This window comes from Mesocricetus auratus, unplaced genomic scaffold (genome assembly GCF_017639785.1).
Source record: "Mesocricetus auratus isolate SY011 unplaced genomic scaffold, BCM_Maur_2.0 Super-Scaffold_100691, whole genome shotgun sequence".
Classification (NCBI taxonomy): Eukaryota; Metazoa; Chordata; class Mammalia; order Rodentia; family Cricetidae; genus Mesocricetus; species Mesocricetus auratus.
Genome location: NW_024429267.1, coordinates 27,550,919 through 27,571,227, shown reverse-complemented (window position 1 = coordinate 27,571,227; position 20,309 = coordinate 27,550,919). Strand labels below are relative to the sequence as shown.

The window sequence follows — 20,309 nt, the reverse complement described above, 5'->3', positions numbered from 1 at the left end:
TAAATATCTGTGTTTGCCTATGGTCTTAGGCAACGCCTGTGAAGGGGTTATTTGATACCCCCCCAAAGGAGGAAGAAGCCAAGCAGAAGTTCAAGCCCATCCTTAGTAACACAGTAAGTATGGCTTAAAGCCAACCTGGGTTACGTGAGAACCTATCTCAAAACAAACAAAATACCACAGAAAACAAAATTACCAATACTGGGAGAAAAAAAAATTACCACATACCTTAAACCCAATAAAAATGTAATATTATAAATGATTTCATGACAACAAATGAAAAAGAATGCTTAGAGGATCATGTTACAATTAGAGCTATAACACTGTAGTTGCATACTTAGCTAGCAGGAGCAAAGTTCTATGTTCTCTAACCCAAGTACCAAAAAAATTATTTTAAAAATAGAAACTTTAACTTTATATAAATGAAACTAAATTAAAATTTTATTACTTCACAAAGAAAACATGTGACATAGGGAATTCTATTATTTAGCTAGTTTGGTCTGGTTGCATCCTCCAAGGACCATGCTAGAATATATGTTCGTGTAACAGCTCTAGGAGGTGAGGTCTATGGAGAAATGTTCAGGTCATGAGGGCTCCACTCATGTGAAAGGATTAATGTCTAAAAGGATCTGATGCCTGCCTACACTGTCCTCCCACCCAGGCACCAGATGATGTAGAACGGCTCTTGCCACACAGTAGAACTTTGACATTTGACTTCCCAGCCTCAGACTATGGGATAGTAACTTCGGTTCATAAACTGCTTAGTCTCAGGCATTCAACTACAGCAAGAACAGAGCTAAAAGAGAAGAATCCAGTACCTGAGAGTGATGTATTTGATAAAATAAATAACTGAGAATGAGGGGTAGTTTTAGAACTGGAGATTGAATAAAAGCTAGAACTATTTTTGAAGTGAATACTGGAAAGGGTGTTAGTAATAAGTGATTCTAATAAAGAACAAGATGGGAGGCAGAGACAAGAAAATCTCAGGCCAGTTAACTTTGAGTATGCAACAAGAGAGGCAGAAACAGACTGTCTCAACAAGGTAGAACCAACCCCCAAAAGTTGTCCTCTGATCACTACATAGATGTGTGGCACCACGTTCTCTCTCCTCCCCCAACCTTTCTCTCCCTCCCCCCTCTCAAGAACAACATTTTTTTAACGTTCAAAGATTTGATGCTAAACCTGGTGGTGGCACAGGTCTTTAATCTCAGCAGAGGCAGGCAGATCGCTGATGAGTCGAGGCCAGCCTGGTCTACAGAGCAAGTTCCAGGTGAGACTCCAAAGCTACACTAAAACCCTGTCTCAAAAAAAAAAAAAAAAAAAAAAAAAAAAGATTTGATGCTGTTCTTTCTGTAGAGTTTTGAACTTGGGGTCAGGTACTTCTGTTTCTTGCCTATCTCTTCCTTCAAGAATAAAAATGTCTGTCCTATGTCTGCCTCACAACTATATACTGGACACACAAGTTTTGATTTTACAAGCTCACAGTTAAAAGGGAATATCTGTTCCAGGATAAATCTAATTTGAATAGATTTAAATGAGACCGGATTTAAACTAAGAATTTAAACTTGATACTAGAAAGATTTAAGACTTTGGGGGCTACTGGTATGAACTCTTATTTATTTTACATGTGAGGATGGGAACTGGGAGGACCAGAAGCAGAATGTTGTGGTCTCAATGTGTTCCCCGTAAAAGCCTATGTGAAAAACTTAATCTTCCATATTGAGAGGCAGAGCACAAGTAGAAATTCTTAGGTCAGGAATGGATTATGCTCATTAATGCAGATACTAATCTCTTACCACTCACCTTCTACAACTTTGGTTGATGACATAGGAAGGTGGCCTTTGCTATTTGCTTGCCATTAGACTTAACCTATAAGTAACTAGATACATTTCTGTTTATTATAAACTGGGTAGTTAGAGTATCTGGGGATAGAATCCAGAAATATTAACTGGCCAAGAAAACCTGGACTCTGTGATCAAGCAAAAGCCAGCTCCCTTTCTTGACTCTTGTTTCTTTTCTAAATAAAGAGGATAATTAAGTTGGTGAAACTGAAATCCTAATATTAGGAAGAACTGCTAATGCTTTCAGGTTTTGATTTAGCCATTAAGGACTTCTTCACTAAGTCCTATGTCTAGGGGAAATTGCATCACTTTCTACAATATGACAAATATTACAAGTAATTGAAGAAACCAAATAATCTACTGAATGCAGTATGGACTCAATATCACCCTTTATAAGTACTCCTCCCTCCTTGGCTGTAACCTGTAACTGAAAAAGCTAAGCTGCAAAGCTACTGTTTCCCAGTAATCAGAGCTATGCATCATTTGCATACACATGAAAAACTGTAAAAAGTACCAAGGGAGAAGAAAGTGTACAGGAAGAAAGACAACTTCTGCTTCTGTCGTTCCAAACCATTAAGATTGTTTTAGCACTAGTTTATAGTCTTCAAAGTTTTCAAAGGTAGTTAACAAAAAAATGCTATGTAACGTACAAGTAGGCACTTAAAATTAATTTAAAACTTAGCATTTTCTTGTCACCAAAAAGGTTGGTAAAAACTACTACCAACAGATATAACACATTTTCTCTAAAATAACCCTTTTATACTAAACAGATAACTGTTAAAAGCCTACAAACATCTTGAAAGGGAAGGGGCTGGAAAAATAGATCAGCAGTTAAGAGCAGAGAACCCTGGTTCAGTTGATCTGTAACTGTGGTTCCCGAGTACTGGACACCCTCTTCAGGTCTCCTCAGGCAATGTACACAGACAGTGAGTGGGTGCATTTATATACATGCAAGCAAAATGTTCATTCTTGTTTTTGTTTTAAATCTTGAAAAAAGGAAATGAGAAGAAATTTTAAAAATTAGCAAATTTAATTTTCAAAACCTAAAGACTGATTTTGGATTTTGTGTGAAGACTTTCATATTGCTTATTTATACTAAATCAGCTGGACCATATTACCCCTGTTCATCATGTATCTGGCACCAAGCAAGAGTTTCCTAGAGATAATTTTGTGACTATTTTTATTTGGAATACATGATAAACCAAGACAATAATTTTAAAACACCAAACTTGTAAAAGGAACACTGGATAAAGTATTTTCTACTAGAGCACCATCTAAAGATTATTTTTAACATAAAAGTTTCTAAAATCAGGTACTCTTTAAACATCAATAAGATTATCAATAGAAACAGTTAGGTTATTATTAAATGTTAACAAAGCTCCCTTTTCTAAACTTTCTTGCTATTCAGTGAACATCTTCACCAAAAAGTATCATTTATATTTTTTGAAATGTGTTTATAAATACAGCTTTGTTTCACAACATTCAAAAACACAAAGGCTCCATTCATATCATAAAAATACCAATTATCTCATCTCAGAACCAATGAATAAACACAAACCTGCTCTTTTCACAGGGAGCAAATGGGCATTTTTCAGAAACTAAATTCATCAACACTCAATCTATAAGGTGGTATTCTCAGAAATCTGCAAGGTTTTACAAGCAATGGAAGTCACTGAGATTTTAAAAAATAATATCTACTCTACCAAGTTATGTAAGAAAATATAAGTTTTAGAGGAAAGCTGAGTGCTAAGATGCAGAAGAGAATATTACAACAGCTGATAACTCAATTAAGTGGTCTTAAATCAGAGAAATGCTCCAGCAGATAACATTGTGAGAAAGTACAGAGATGAATAAGATGTATTATTTTATCACAGCTTCAGACTGTCTCCTGATAAACTACTTCAACTGATGATCAATGATTTGATTTGAGTAAGAAGGGATAGGTTCATATACTTGAATAGTCTCCAGTTAGTGGCAATATTTGGGAAGGATTAGGAGGTGAGGCTTTGGTGGAAGAGGCCTTGATGTGTCACTAGGGGCAGGCAGGCTTCAAGGTTTTCCAAAAGCCATTCCCAATTAGCTCTCTCTGCCTTATAATTGTGTCTCAAGATGTAAGCTCACAGATACTGCTTCAGAGCCACTGAAGCTTGCCTATTGCCATGCTCCATGCCATGATAGCCATAGACTTTAACCTTCTGAAACTGTGAGTGCCAAATGAACTTTCTTTATAAGTTACTTGGCCATGGTGTTTTATCACTGCAACAAAAAGTAAACAATATTTTTCCAAATTAGATACACATTGGTAACATTTTACCTTCCGATTCATTACATCAGTGTGGCCAATCTAATGCTTCATAAAACGTAAATAAAGAAGAGGGGAAGGAGGAAATACCTGCTAAAGATATATCTAGCTCTATAATCTCCCAGGGAAGCAGGTGTGTATCTCAGTGGTATACGTGAGCCCTGAATTGGAGCCCAGCATTGAACAAAATAAAATTATACATGAGCACATGCAGACAATATATTTCTGTGAGCAATAAAACTAGTCTTGTCCCTAAAAAATCTAGCTAAAGGGGACTCAGAGCATTAAGTGAAATATTTATTTTGTCACAAATTAAGCAGGAACCAGACTCACAGTTCCACTAGACAAGTCTTTTCCCTGCTCTTCAGAACACTTCCCCACATCTACCATACTGAAAACTATACAATCTCATCTTCCAGGTCAAAGCCCAAATCAACTGGCAAAAATGAAGGTTGTTTAGGAAGAATTCTAACTTTCAAAGACCTGACTGGGCATTTACCAGTTCCAGGTGGTAGCAAAATGGTTCCTACAGTTTTTATAAAACTAAGTTCTATGACCAGTTAGGCCAAGAACCAAACAAGTTATTCTCTCCACAGTGAGACTAAGAACAAATGTACCAAACGTTCTTGCAGGGAGGGTGGGGCAGAACAAGCACATGCAGGCACACACCACCATCAAAGTATCACTTCTCATTGCTTAGAGCCAGAGCCAGCTATGGTTCTGCAGAGCAAGCTGTACTCATGTTAAAACCTTAATGGCTTTATCACTTGGTCACTTTCTGCTCATCATTGATACTTAAATGTGAAGTCCTGAGTGGGCTACAAGCTTTGCAGAAGAAATGAGAGGGCAGGTAGTACATTATACTAAACAGTGCATACTTCAAGTCTTCAGCCAGCATAAATCTTAGTGCCTCCTCTGTCCTACCAGGCAGACTATGCTAGGGAAGAAAAGCAAAATAAAAACTCAGGTATTTAACCTCTTTCCAAATTATCACATATAACCAAGTCTAAATCAAAAGTTTAGGAACCTTAAAAAGAGATTTTGCTGAATCACAAGTGTAAAACACTACTTTTGTTTTCAAGAACTTTATAGTCTAAACAATAACTGCCAATCAGAACAAATAAAGAGATAATGGCAGATGGCAGTACTCTAAAGTATGTTAAGGTGAGTTCAAGAGCCCTCATGCAAATTCCATGGTCTTTAGTTTTGTACGTCACTTGCCAGTGCTTTTCAGTGCTATTTACCACAAACCATCAGAAAAGCCTTGGGAATGTATTACATCTCAACTGAAAATAGGTGTGAATATTCCAATACATAACAACTATAAAATTTCCTGTTCTTCCAAAAACACAAAGACAACTAAACAATAAGACACAAAAGTCCCATTCTCCCTAAAAATGATTCAGACTGTAACTGTTTGTAATTAGCATCTTGAAATACTTTTTTTATGTGTACCTGTTTATGTAAACTTAGGACTATACTCTTCTTTTTAATAAAAACAAATTTGAAGCACTTTGTTTTAGAGAAAATCAACTTTACCCTACATTAAGACTCCTTGATTTAACAACAAATTCTAACGATTTCTAGAGACAGTAAGTTTCTCCTTAAGACAAACTATGCCTAGTGCAGATTGGTATCAGTGCAGGTGCAACTACCGCTAGTTCATCAGCTTGCTGCTAGAGGGACAGTCAGAAACCACACCAAACATGCATCACTCTTGATTTCTGTTTCCTTTGTGAAATGAACAGTTAGCAACCTCTTAGAAGAATCATAAAGCAAACAGCATAAGAGTAAATATTATGAAGTATTTTTATAATGATTGAGACTACCCCTTCCAGCAGTCACTCAAGAACCCAATTATAACTTGATTGAGTCTCCAAAGTCTAGCTATCTTGATGTAAATGGAGTCTGCTCACCGCAGCATTGCTCATTGGCTAGAAAAAAGGGACTAAGTAAATATGAAAGTCAAGGGAAACCTTGGCTATACAGTCTCCTTTGTGCTCCTACTGCACCAACTAAGCTAATTATCCAATACTGTTCCATGGTTCTTCAGACAATTAACACTAGGAACAGTAAAACAAACAGGTTTGCAAAGCAGATGAGAAAATCAGAGCCTACTCTACAAAAGTTCAATTCCCTACATTATGGAAGTTTCATTACTTCCACAGCTGTGTTAACAGTAGTGGCACAGAGCCAACCATAGACCCTAAAGATTACTCATTAAAAGTGTGATGTTTTTACTAAAAGAAAAAAACTGCCATGAGTATAAGAATAAAAATTATGCCATTCGTCTGAAAACTTTTCTAAAAATTAAAAAAAAAATCAAAGAGCAACTTTATCAATCCCCTGTAAGTATCACAGCTCCACATTTTCTTCACGGAATTGGGAGGATTTTCTTCTCTATCTGCTACCAGACAAAACAAAATCCAGAAAGACTATGGTAAAGAATGAGGCTTGCTTTTAAAAGGGGTCATCTAATGCTGGTTGTATAGAAAATAGAAAAATAATGAAAGGAGTAACAGAGTACCTTGAATGTTTTCCTGTATGTTTTAACTGAACAAAGAAGAATGACTATTCCTTGGCACAAAGACAAGACAGCTAGCTAGCTTATCCTCAAAGTAGAATCTAAGTCCCTAAATCAGCCTATTTAAGAAGACCTTAAAGAACAAAACTCAGCCTGAAAACACTCTAGCTCAAGAATCTGTTATAGAACTAATGTTCCCAGTCTACACTTTTTAAAAAAGTTTAGGTAAGTGGGGGTTTTCAGTTTTAGAAAAGAAAACGTATATAAACAATGTTATAAATTGTTCCAATATTTTTACCCATACAAAAACTGGGGGCATAGACAGTATCAATAGCCTCTCTTCATATTAAGTCACATCCTAGCAGCAAAATAGTATAGTTCATCTGCTAAATTTGTAGATAAAAATTGTATGTAGACTTTTCTGGGTTTCAAAATTACAACTCGGCAACTATACATCTACAGCCTAGAAGTGGGAGTGGCAGCAAACAACACACACTTAACCTGAAAGAAAAATAGACAGCTGACATTCAGGTAAGAGACACTAAGGACATGTAGGAGTCTTGAAATGCCTCCAGATACCTGCTTAACGGGAAAGTTTTAATCCATCCAAGCTGCCCATGTGTTCTCACCAAGAGATTCGATATAAGAGGTTAGCTTTTAGTCCTATGGGGGGGAGGGAGGATGCAAACATGACATAAACCACATATGGGGGTCAGAAGACAGCTTGAGAGGGTTGGTTCTCATCTCCCTCCAAGTGAGTTGCAGGGATCAAGTCAGCTCACTGGGCTTGGCAGTAAGCACCTTTACCACTGACCTATCCTACCTGCACTAAAAGAGTCAATATGGAGCCGGGTGGTGGTGGCGCACGCCTTTAATCCCAGCACTCAGGAGGCAGAGGCAGGTGAATCTCTGTGAGTTCCCGAGACCAAGCCTTGTCACCGAGCGAGTTCCAGGACAGGCTCTAAAACAATACAGAGAAACCCTGTCTTGAAAAAAAACCAAAAAAAAAAAAAAAAAAAAAAAGAGTCAATATGGGAAAAAAACCCTTCTCTTTAGCTTTATTCTAAACTGGAACCAACACTGCAAAAACAATTTACAAAAACCTGGACGACAACAGCAACCAGAAAGTACACGAGCCTCTGACCGGATAACAGCTTCATTCAATAGAGCTTCCAAACAAAGCCTCAGAGAACTCAGAACTCAAGAGTCTTCAAGCCTGCTCCACAAGTGGCCACCTCAGAACCTACATATGGCCACACCATGTTTCTACTATAACTTCAAAGTGAGGTTAGTGTTTTCTCCTGTTGCACAAGCAAACTTCATCTATCTACAACAACTTCAAAACAAGGTATGCCTCCAGGACTGAAGTGTTGTAGCCCCTATCACAAATCCTGCCATGACCGACAAATACTCACAGCTCTGTTTAGAGAAAAGAAATGCCAGTCACAGTAGATCCAACATGCACTCTGTCAGTCACCAATGAACTGGTGTTACAGTCACTAATTATGACATGATCCTGCTCACACTGTCACCAGAAGCAAGGACACGGCCAAACCAGGATTCTACCTGGTCCCAAGAATGATGCTGCATCCATATGATTATCACTGCCCTCTTAAGCCCAAAGCAGAGGACAAAATCACCTCTTGAACAAATTTTGTCTAACTTTTAATTCTTTTATTTGACATTCTTTAGACTAGACTGACCTAGATTTCACTGTTAAGACCCAGGCTAACCTCATGCTATGATCATGGGTGTAAACCACCATGTCTATTTATCTCCAGTCTTAAAAGCAAAAGCTATTTTGAGGTATAATAGCAAGAAGAAAAAAAAACAAGTCTATCCTATAAGTTATCTCAGATTGTTTCATTACTTTGAAGATTCTATCCCTGACTACTCCTGGTCAGCTAGAATAAAGACTAGTCACCAATCCTTAATCTGTTTTTATTTCTGTGTGATCTTTAAGTCCCCAAGCAGCCTCTAAGAGCTTAAGTGACTCATCACAGTCACTAAGACCATGATTTTAACCTGCAACCTGTGAGAGCACATTTTAAACATTGAACAGAAATTAAGGTATTTTTATTAAAATAGAATTTTTCTTCCCATTTCAAATGTATATTTAAAAATTATAGGATGGGGGCTAGAGAGACAGCTCAGAGATTAAAAGCACTGGCTCTTAACTCAAGTTCAACTCTCAGCACTCACACGATGGCTTACAACCATCTGTAAATTCAGTTTCAACGGATCCAACATCCTTTTCTGGCCTCTATGGTCACCAGGCATGCTCATGTAGGCAAATGCCTAAACCATAAAATAAAAATAGTTAACTCTTTTTTGTTTTTTAATTCTAGGATGACCTGACTAGAAACAGAAAGCAGGTTCAAATGGCAGTCATTTTATGAAAACACCTATCCAAGGTTTAGTTTATGAACTAACAGTTTCCTATCTACAAAGCCATTCTTGCTTTAAACACAAGTCTTCTGTAAGAACAAAACAGCTAAAAAATGTACTCGAGAACTGGGCCTAGTTGAGGGCAGGCCAGTAACCCATCCAGACACAAAGAAGAGCAGGAACAAGTAGGTCCAGGTGCTAAGCATGGTAACCTTCAATTTTACTACAAACATGTTTGTGCTAGGCATTAAGAATGAAATACATGAAATTTAGTTAAGATGGCTTCTGCTAATTTGCAGTACATTCTTTCTCTACCATGGAAAAGTTCTAACTCAGTGGTTCTCAACCTTCCTAATGCTGTGACCTTTTAATACAGTCCCTTATGTTGTGGTGATCACAACCATAAATTTTTTTAATTGCTACTTCATAACTGCAATCTTACTAGCTATTAACTTGTAATATCTCTGTTTTACAATGGTCTTAGCCAACCCCTGTGAAAGGGTCGTTCAACACCCACCAAAAAAGGTCACAAGCCATAGGCTGAGAACCACTGTTCTAACCCAACACCTTCTGCAGTCTCTCCAAACCTGTCTCCCAGCTATTCTAAGGAATAGTGATACCTAAACATGTAAGATTTGCAAAAAAATACACTCCTTCCATTCACTATTCTATGCCTGACAGAACATGGTCTACAAAATAACATTAAGAAGAAACAATCTAAAGAGAGAAGTAAACAGCAGTTAAGTTCCTTAGTAACCAGATGATCTTTCAAAGCTACTCTTGGGTTTTCTTAAGTTTTATACATGTAACATGTAAAAACACATCTAAGTTTATCACATCAAAAGAACAACCTTCATGAGACATTTAGTCAACTCTACCACCACAAAGATAATACTCTAAACTACTTAGAACAATGCCTATCATAACAATTTAATAAACACTGGATATAAAACTTATTTTAATTATTATTACTGTTAATGTACCCATAAATTCTAGTTAAGAAGAAATTGCATTGTGGACATGGTAGTTCATGCGTGTAATCCCAGCTTTTTGGAGGTCAAAGCAGGAGGATTACCATAAATTCAAGTCTGCCATGTATTACACAATAAGTTCTAGGACAGCACAATGAGATGCTGTTTAAGAGAAATGGGGGAAAGATGCCACAATTGTTAGTAAGTAACCATTGTTTCATTAAGTTAGCTTTATGCTATGCAAAATACACAATAAATAACTTTATTTGATCCTCATTAGGATTCTGAAAATAGGTATTATCTACTTTACACAAATAAGGAAAAGTATGCTCACGGGATTTAAATGATGTGCTTAGAGCCATACTACTAGTAAACTGAAGGCACAGATTCTAGGCCAACTGCATGGCTCTGAATGTCAACTCCATCCACTACATGGCTCTGCTGAAAAGCCTGAGTTTTTCCTGAAAAGCCAGAATTCAAGGACTTTCTCACTAATTCAATTGGTTCCTGTTCATAACAATAAGCACAAGTCAAAGACTACAGGGAATTCTCTCCAGTAACTGCATAAACCCTGATATACAACACCAGTGTGTCAAAATGTCACCACCACTCACTTCATTCATGCTAATAAGCATCTGTACTTTTACCTTAAATAATCAACCAAAGTCAGATTATATTCATCTAAGCTCACCATTAAATTAACATCCATCCTTAGCCTCATCATTTATCTCATTGAGTTCATTTCCCTACAGAATTCATTAACTCCTAAATTATAACTTATAGATACAAAGAAAGAAAACTGTATCCCTTACCAAAAGAAATATATGCATACATATATACAACATATGTACAAAAAGTGCTGTATGTTATTTATGGAAAAGATAATTAACAAAAGCCCGATATTCAAACAACCAAGTTGGTAAAGCATATAACAAGAGAAAATGCTTATGATAGAATATGAAGTGAATTTTTAGTGGGTGGGTATAAAGTGGAATTAACATTAAGATTTCACCTTGGCAACTATAAATAGAGCACTTCTAGGTAGAAAAAAAGCAGATTAAAAGAAATAAATCAAAACCTAAACGTTTTCTCTGGACAGTGAAATAAGGGTTTTTTTTTCCTGTTCTCCAATTTTCTTGACAGTTGACAACTACACATTAATTTTATACACAGATGTAAGGGGTGAGTTGTTTTGTTTTGTTTTTTCTAAAACAACACTTCAACTAATTTCTCAGCACTTTCCCCTCAAAAATCTCCAAATTAGCCATTTGAACTTGTATGTCTTTGAGTGTGTAGAGGGTGGTGTGCCTTGTTTTCTATTTGGCTTGGTTTTTTACAACACAAGGAATCAAACTCAACGGCCTATCACTCTGGGTAATTATTCTACCACTGAATACTTCCCCAAGTAGGTTGTGTTACATTTAAGACTCAAAACAATTCACCTTCATTATTTTCAGTACTACCACCCTCTAACCATGCCAGAACGGCAATCTTGCATTGTCATCTCTCTTATCCACAGAGAACTCTGACTCTTCGGGTTCTGTGAATCCTTTAACTCCAAGTATTTTCTTTCTTTCTACTTCCCACATACACTGTGGCTAAATCCAAACCTCAGTATCTATCTCATCTCTAGATTAATACAACTTCCTGAATGACTATTTCTTTATCCTAGTGCCTTCCCAGTAACAATTCTTCTTACCACAATTTGCTGCACACCAAGTGCTGTTCTTGAGGCTTCCCATTTATTAGCTACTCTGACCCTTATAAGAAACTTACCAGTAACTATTGCCTAACAGATTAAGAACAGTAGTCCATACAGTACTTAGGTAATTCACCATGTTCTCTAAGCTAGTAAGTGATAATATCTGAATGTGACCCCAACAAATTGAGCTCCAGATAATAGTCTGTAAATACGAATTCTGGGATGGCAATCAGATGAAGCCAACTTCACTTTTTTCAAACTGTACAGACTTTAGTCACAACAAATTACTACTTTATACTATCCCAACTCCTGGAAGGTGAGTCCTCTTCCCTGATTAATCCCACATATTGCCTTCAAAAGTCAACAATACAGAAAACCTTGTAAATTAAGCTAGTTCCCTCACTCTATAGCACAGCCCTTTTATGGAATCAGCATAGATACATTAATATGTAGTTCTTGATATTCTGTATGTACAGAAGTTTAGCCTCCAGTTTTATATCTTATCTTTACACATAAACAATAAAATGTCTCCACTTCCAGTCTATGACCTTCTCCATTTCCCATCTTCCCAAATTCTAGTACTACAAGACCAGGCTGCATCATTAATAAATGGTTATCTTACTGACAATCATATGGCTCAAGTATTTAACAAAGCAGGATACCAGTCACTAGCCTCCTGTGGTGGTATGTTGGCTTTCTGACTTTATTCCCTAAACACATTAGATTTGTAATTTCAACATTCAGGTGACACCCAAAAGTAATCTTATAACTGTTTGGTCTTTTGTTGTCTTTGGTTTTGATTTTGTTTTAAGGTAGCTTATGCACTGTCCAGAAACAGGTTTTTGGGTTATTTTTCCCCTTTCCTTCTTCGATTCCTATCTAACAGCATCCTAATAAGAACCTCTATCTAACAGCACTCTCTTGTAAGAAGATGCCCAAGTCTTTAACAATAAGGCAGACAGTGAATTTCAAGAATGATTACCAATTGTTTAAGAACAGAAAAGACTATCTGGCTTTAATAATTGTGTACACTCTATGATCCTTTTAAACCAAAATACAGAATCAACTGTGATTATAATTAAGGCTAAATGTCTTTTTTATTTTCCTATCCAAAAGAACCATTGTGAAACTCAGGGAAGGCAATATACCAAAAGATAGCTTAAAGAGAGAAATACAGATCTTTATTTAAGCTGTGGATGAAAAGACAAAAATAATCAATTATAAGTACATTTCACTAAGTATAACAAGTCTCAAGCACGGAGCTCTGATGAAGGGGCACTGCAGGAACTGTTATCAAGAGCATAGTGCTCACAGCTACAATCTTGTGTTTCATTTTTCTGTTTTCCAAGTGTGTGCTTTCATTTACAAAGTTTTCCTAAAGGACCTTTCTGCTACTTATCTTTTACCTTAATAAACCATTTTAACTTAAAATATGTCCCCATACGCCTGCTGAGTCTGCAGTTACTATTCATTAGTAGAGCAACATCTAAAATGTTGAATCTTATATACATATTACTAAAACTTTGTTAACCTAAATCTCAACACTAACTGGTATACACTGAAGTTCACACCCTTCATAACCTGAAAACACCTTGAGTGACAGGCCAACTTAAGTTTCCTTTTTATTTAAAACCACCATTTCTATTTGTAATACAGTTCAGTTTAAAAAACCTCAGCTTTCTGTCTTCATTTCTTTTTCACTAGATGCATTCAAATTTCACTATAGCAATTTGAAGTGCTATAGGATGGCTCCACATTTAATAATCTTATCATACATAATAGAGAGTAAATACTTAATAATGTTATGGATTTTTTTAATTACTAGGAAAGTGTATTCAATTATAAAAGGGCAGCCTACGGATGTCTTTACCCTACCACTCTCAATACCCTCCCTATTTGTGACACTGTGCTGCACTTAAGCAAGACATTACCACTGGAGGAAAATGAGGAAAGGAGCACTGATTTGTGGATCCTTTCCCTTTTTGTTGTTGTTTGTGCTATTGGCTTGTTTGTTTAGACAGAGTCTTGTATAGCTCACACTGGTCTTTAACTGTTATGTACCCAAAGATGACCTTGAATTCCTATTCCTCCTGTCTTTGCCTCTGAGCTGAGATTACAAGTGTGAGCCACTATACTCAAATGGATATACTGTTTCCAATAACTATATATAAAACTGGGGTACCCTACCTTTCATTTCCAAAGAAACACTTTTCACAAGATCATTATAGAACAAACATCTCAGACAGCCTAAAACCCCAAGTGGACTAAATTACAGTCTAAACTATAATGCAAAGGAAGTAACATCTTGAGGAAGAAATGACACTGTACAGATTCAAGTAATAAATACTCGTTTTCTAGTGCCAGCTACTATGCAAGTTATTTGTTTTGCTTCAGAAACAAGATAAAAAGAATATCTCATTCTACAGAATATATTGGGTACTTCAGGTAAAAAGAAAATACAAAAGTACTGTATATAATCTGGATTGTATTTCAAAAATAATCAACTACAAAATTAAGTCATTCTTTTAGAGACAATAATGAAGAGAATGTAATACTGCACATTATAATCTGCAGCTCTCACAAAGCAAAAGATGAGTGTCATGAATGTTACTCCAAAGACAAAAACCTCTAGTCTTTACAAGCAGCAATTCAAAAAGACCATGAGATGTTCACATCCTATACACTGCACATCAATAGAAACTAGAGTGTTACAAATATCCTTTGAAATCAGCATAAGTTGATCAAATGTCAATAAGATACATGCACAGTACATACACAGAATATTACTGTGCCAATTTCTTTTAAACATTCACTTCAGATAAGAAAGGCTATAGTGAAACTATTCACCAGATACTTTGTTGTGAAATAGCCTCATGCAATTTTCTCATTTCAAAATTTAAATCTTATTAATTACTGAAAAGCCTATCTTTTACTATAATTCTTTTAAAACAAACCTCACAGCTAAATATTGCTATCTCCACAGAATATAGAAATTTAGGTCCAAATAATATCTTAATCCAGAGAAGTGTGTGAGTGTGACTTCTATCACAAATATTTGTGTGACACAGCCTTGCAGAGTGGTGGCAATGCCAGTGCCGTGTTTACAATCCACCAGATATTTTCATATCAGAAGTCCTTCATAATTCTTAAAATAAGTACAACTGCACTCTCATAACAAGTTTCTAATGTTCCTATCCTAATCAATGGCCAGCTATGTTTTCCACAACTTGAGTTGATGATAACAATATAAAATAGCAATCAGGACTCACAGATCACCCCAGGCACCGACCATGTCTTAAAAAAGTAAACCTAAAAGTTTATAACAACGAACTCTGAGCTATAAAAATTAACACGTCCTCAGAATGCTAGTAGAGGGCTGCAATACAGCCACTTCTCGACAAATCGTTTTCTCCCTCTATCCCAACAGCAAAAAAGGCTCCAGTGATTACTAGCAAAAGGGAACGGGGTGGAAGAAGAGCTAGAGTCTGGCTAACCTTTCTCATCTCTATAATCAAGGATACTAGCCTTTAGGTTATATATATATATGCCTTTAGGTTATATAAAACCCAAGAATGCTTCTTATTCTCCCCTATTTGATATGTTAAATTCCCCGAATGCTGTAATGTCATAGTTAAAAACTAAACCCAGCTAACCTAATGTGACATTTTTAAACAGAAACATTTTTTAAATACTAAGTAGAAATAGAATAAAACATTACACCAGGTTATAATTTCCTAATTTCCAGGTGTTGTGCTCTCACAGCCCTTTAGAAACCAGTTATGATTTTATTAGGGTAAACGAGCTTCTGCCCAGAGACCTGACAGCCCGTTTTCTCAGGGTGATGCTCTCGTTGCTTTTCTCTCCATCTCTGTGGACACTGAAGAATAAATTTAAGTGACACAGAGACTACAGCTTCTATAGACTAGAATAAACCCTGCTCTAGAATACTGACATTTAAATTGCAAGTTTTACTAAAGTTTGGGCAGTGTTTGGTAATATAACAAAAACAGTATACCAAAAGCAAAAAATTTAACATTGAGTATTTTACAAATATCCTAATACAATATGATTACAGGACAAACCTTCAATCATCTAACAGATGTCATTTAAAAATAAATCTAAGATTTCATTTATTTCTAACATAAAATTCATATTTAAAATTAATGTTCACAAAATTACTGATTTCCCAAAGATTTCCAACATAACAGCATTTTTTAAATAAACACAACCTACTAATTATTGTTTGTCTCTATTCTACCTTTTATACACATAGATCAATTATACTTTTATCCATTTTAGAAGCTGAGATTTAATTACACTAATGAGCTGGAAATGTCTGCATATATAAAAGAACACCCAGAAACTACACAGCACCTTCTTCAGGCATTTTTCTAAATACGAACATGACACAACCCACCATGTTCAAGACAATTTTCAATCTTAACATTCACAAAAGGAGAGCAACTTTAAATCCAAGTAGAAATTCTCTAAAACATATCAAGGAATCTTGATAGACAACCTCCAAGTTTGAGACTTTTTTCAGTTTGTAATTTTAGCCCGACACAGTACAGAATGGTGTGACAGACACTAAAATGCTTTATGCTTTTCTATTAAAAATATATATATAAATTCTGATTTTCAACGTCATCTTACCTGACCCGCTGAACTGACTGCTTCCTAGTGTCGTTGGTCTTGTTTTCCCACTATTAACAGGTGGAGAAAACATCTACAAAATAATCCAAATGTTTCTGTTAATAGTGAAATTCTTCCATACTCCTTGCAAAGAAAAGTTCACCAAGTGTCATTAATTTCAATAAGTTTCTTAATTTAGAATTTGAAATAAAAATGGAAAACACATTCTAATCAAGTGTGGCAATAACATACTGCTTGGAAAAACTGGTGACATTTATTATGAAAACCCAGCCACGGACAAGATTTCAATACAATTAAGTTTAAACTGTAAATTTTTACTCTTGATCTTCACTTTGGCCCTAAGTGAGTCTCATTACATTAACATTACTTAATAGCACTTGCAATCAGAATCATGTCCGATGAAATTACCACATACGGGAAAGATAATAACAGTTCTAATACAGCAGATATTGGACCTGCCTTCTAGGAGCAGTTAACGTTGAAATCAAACCATTAGTAAGAAATAAGGGATCGGCTCTGTGGCTTCACCTTTTATTTTTAATTCATCTTCCATATTATATACACCCTGCATATGCACAGTTGAAGTATTCAGCTCAGAAGGCTGGGAATTCTAGCTCTAGGTTGACTTTTCTAAAGCTGACCTCTTTCAGGTACCACAAACCACATGAAGTCTTGGGGAGGAAAACACTATGCACTAAGAAGAGTTTAAGAGAAAAAAATCTTTCATATCAAGTCTGAAATCCCTAATAACCATCAGAGCTAGGCAGTGACTCAACCAAAGCTTATGATTGCATTGTTCTTCTTTTAACTGGTTAAATCAAATGACCCCTCTGGCATTAAAGTTTGAAATCTGCAAGTCTAGACATTACATCAAAGTTCAGGTGTCCAACTTGGGGGAGCTGGACTCCAGCCCTCAGAACTGTCGCTGAAAAGCAGATGGGGTTGGCTGCTGCCATGTCGCTTTCCCCCTTTTCTCCCTGGCTCGCTATCTCGGGAAACCTCAACAGAACCCCAAGATGCGGAGGAAAGCTCGCATACCGCACTGAAGTCCAGCAGGTCGCTCAGCTCCTGGTCGGTCCCTATCGCGGCCATGCGCTGCTGCTGGGGATTCATCTTCAGCCACTTCTAGCAGGTCCTACGGCAGAGAAGACTAGCTGAGCCGCGGAGACCCGGAGGCCCGACGTGAGAGGGAGAGGGGCAGCGCTTGGGGTTTGGGGCGCCGGCCGACACGCCAGACCCCCACGCATCCCCACCAAGGGAAGCGAGGGCAGTGGCGGATGAGCCGGTTACCGCTCAGCTGCGGGAACCCACGCGTGGCTCGGTGGCTCCCGCAAGTTTCAGAGGTGGCTCGGCTTCGGGGTCCCTCGAGGCGGAGTACGGAACGAGCCCGCGCCCAGCGAGGGAGCAAGAGAGCGGCGGCGACCCGGAGACCAAGTGACTCACTCGCTCGGCAACAATAGAGCTGACAAGTTGCGGGGAGCGCGACGCGCACAGGCCCGCGTCTGCGGCCCGGACGTCCCCAGCGGGGGTCCCCGGGGTGGCGGAGAGCGCCCCACGCGCGTCCGCTCACGGCAAACTCCCGCCCGGCCTCCTCCTCCCACTTGGGCCGCCCTGCCCCGGACTCGCGGAACAATGAGACGGGCTCGGCGGCTCCCGGGCCCCGAGCGCCGAGCCCCGAGCGAGCGCCGCGCAGGCCGACTGCCGCTGCCCGGGCCTGGACCCCGCGGCTCGCGCCTCCGCCCCGCCGCGCGCCGCAACTTGGACGCGGCCCCGGGCTCCGCCGCGCGGTACAAAGGGACCTGAGTTCCGCGCGTCCCGCCCGCCGCCCGCGGTTACCTGCCGCCCGGGCTCTGCATCCAACCTCCCCGATTAAAGTTCACTTTGGCCGGGAGCGCGGGCTCAGGCTTGCCCCCACGCGCCGCCGGCGGCTCAGTTGTATCGGGCCCGCGCTAGCGCTTAGGTCCGCGCGGCTCGGGCGCCTCTCGGACTTGGCCGCCCGTGGCTCCCCGGGCGGGCTGGCGGTCCCCCGATAGAACTTGTGGGTCTCCTCAGGCGGACATTTTTTTTCGCTGAGGCGGCCTCAGCGCCGAGCTCCGCTCGCCTCCGGATCCCTCCGCGCCTCAAGCGCGTCGGCTTAACCCCTCACTGCCCGGCGCGCTCCCGCCTCCCGCGCCGAGGAAGTGGGACCGCGGAGGGGGCGGGGAGGCGCGGGGCGGGGCGGGGCGGCGGACGGACAAAGCCCGCGGCCGGCAGCGGGCGTCTCCTCACACTCGCGGCGCCCTGAAGTGCCGCGACGGGGACGCATCTGGGTAGCATCTGGATTCGCCACCCGCAGCCATTCCCGGGCTCAGCCACGCCGGACGCGGGAGGCTGTGGAGACGCAGCTGTGGTGGGCGGACTCTGGGAAAAGCGCGAAGCCCCTCACACCGCGCTAATCAGCTCGCTCACCTGAGCGTGCCTTCCCACCTGAGCCCCGCACGGGGACAACGAGTTCTGGGAAAGGATTGAGCCTGGCCCTTGGTGTAACCAGAGACAGCCTCAGGAAGTTAAGTCTTGATGAGCAAGTTCCGAACTTGGCCTGAAGCAGCCCCACAAAGGAAAGATTCCTTGGAAGTAAGGTTTTCCAGAGGGGGAGCTAGGGTTGCCATTGTGTTGTGGTCGGCGGGAGAGCGCAGAGAAGACCAGTCAGGCCCAAGCCGAAGAAACACTGAAGACAAGCATCCAAGGAACAAATTAAAGAGAGTGACCAACTCTAGAGGATCATGAGTGTGAGAAGGGGCCATTGGCCTCTGAACTTCACGTAAAGAAGATAGAGTCGTTAAGTGGGCCATTACTGTAATTAGCCGAAGCTGTCCACCCAGAGGAGATTGGAGTTTGGATGTGGGGCCTACATCTAGACTTAATTCCAGATCTGATCGTATCCTACACTCCTCCAAATGTATTCCACCGTGGGCCCATACATGCCCTGGCAACTTGTGGAGTGTGTGCTTCCTCCTTAAACAACGTAGCATAATTTCACCTAAAAATAACTAACCAGCACAATCCCGTTTCCTGCTACAGTGACTGGTTGGTTAACTGGAATAAAATAAGATGCAATTTACTGAGGTCTTGGAGAACATTTTGCATATGCTCAAAATAAATAAGCTAAATAAAATCTTACACAGGTCTAACCAGAATAAATGAAACAGACAAGAGAGGTCTGATATTTGGTGATGTTTCCAGTCTTAACAGTTCTGAGCCAGGTCTAGCATCACTGATTAAATGAACAGGGATAGGTTATCCATCTATTCTTTGCAATTGAGTATGTTCTAAGTGAGACAAGCAGCAATCACAAATTCACGTGCCCACACTACAAAGATGTAACCACCAAATAGGAAGTTTGATTAGGTAACTTGTAAAGCCATACTTCTGTGGTAAGATTGACTAGTAAAACTGGAAAAGAACCTTGAAGGAAGGAGAGACCATGGAGCCACTTGAGACAAAAGAAGAGGTGGCTTATACTTCTCACACAACTATTTCTGAGGAAGTCGCAGGACTCACTTCTTTGAAAGACTGTGGAAGGTTTTCCTATCTATTATGGCAAATACAAGTTTTGTGTTGATTTTGTCATTAGATTGGGAGTTCTTTGAGGGTTAGGAGTGACATGCACCTAATATTGTACCCAGCACAGCAGACTGGATAGTAACCTAAATTTATTTCTTCTGTTTAAAAATAGTTATTTAATATATAATGTGTTGCTGTACAGGTGGCTTTAATTTTTTTTGAAGGAAAGCTGGAGTTTGGAAATTATCTTCATACTTTCATATGGTCTCTGTGTGCTTTTTAAATAAAGGAAAAATATTCCCATCAATGAATGGCCAATGATATTCCTGACAAATATGAAAGACCCAAAATTAAAAGTGGAGTTTTAGGGCTGGAGAGATGGCTCAGT

General features: G+C 39.2%; 1 protein-coding gene across 1 annotated transcript in view; it reads right to left on the bottom strand.

Annotated features, from left to right (window-relative positions):
* LOC121137606 (transcription factor 12-like) overlaps positions 1–18,526 on the bottom strand; it is a 246,523-nt gene extending 227,997 nt beyond the window's left edge. The window contains exons 1-3 of the mRNA XM_040740236.1: positions 18,215–18,526; positions 17,417–17,513; positions 16,379–16,451 (exon numbers count right to left, since the gene is read on the bottom strand). Of these exons, the coding sequence (XP_040596170.1) occupies positions 16,379–16,451; positions 17,417–17,491 (148 nt within the window). The 5' untranslated portion in view covers positions 17,492–17,513; positions 18,215–18,526. The remainder of the gene's footprint in view (positions 1–16,378; positions 16,452–17,416; positions 17,514–18,214) is intronic.
* Between the last annotated feature and the right edge of the window lie 1,783 nt (positions 18,527–20,309).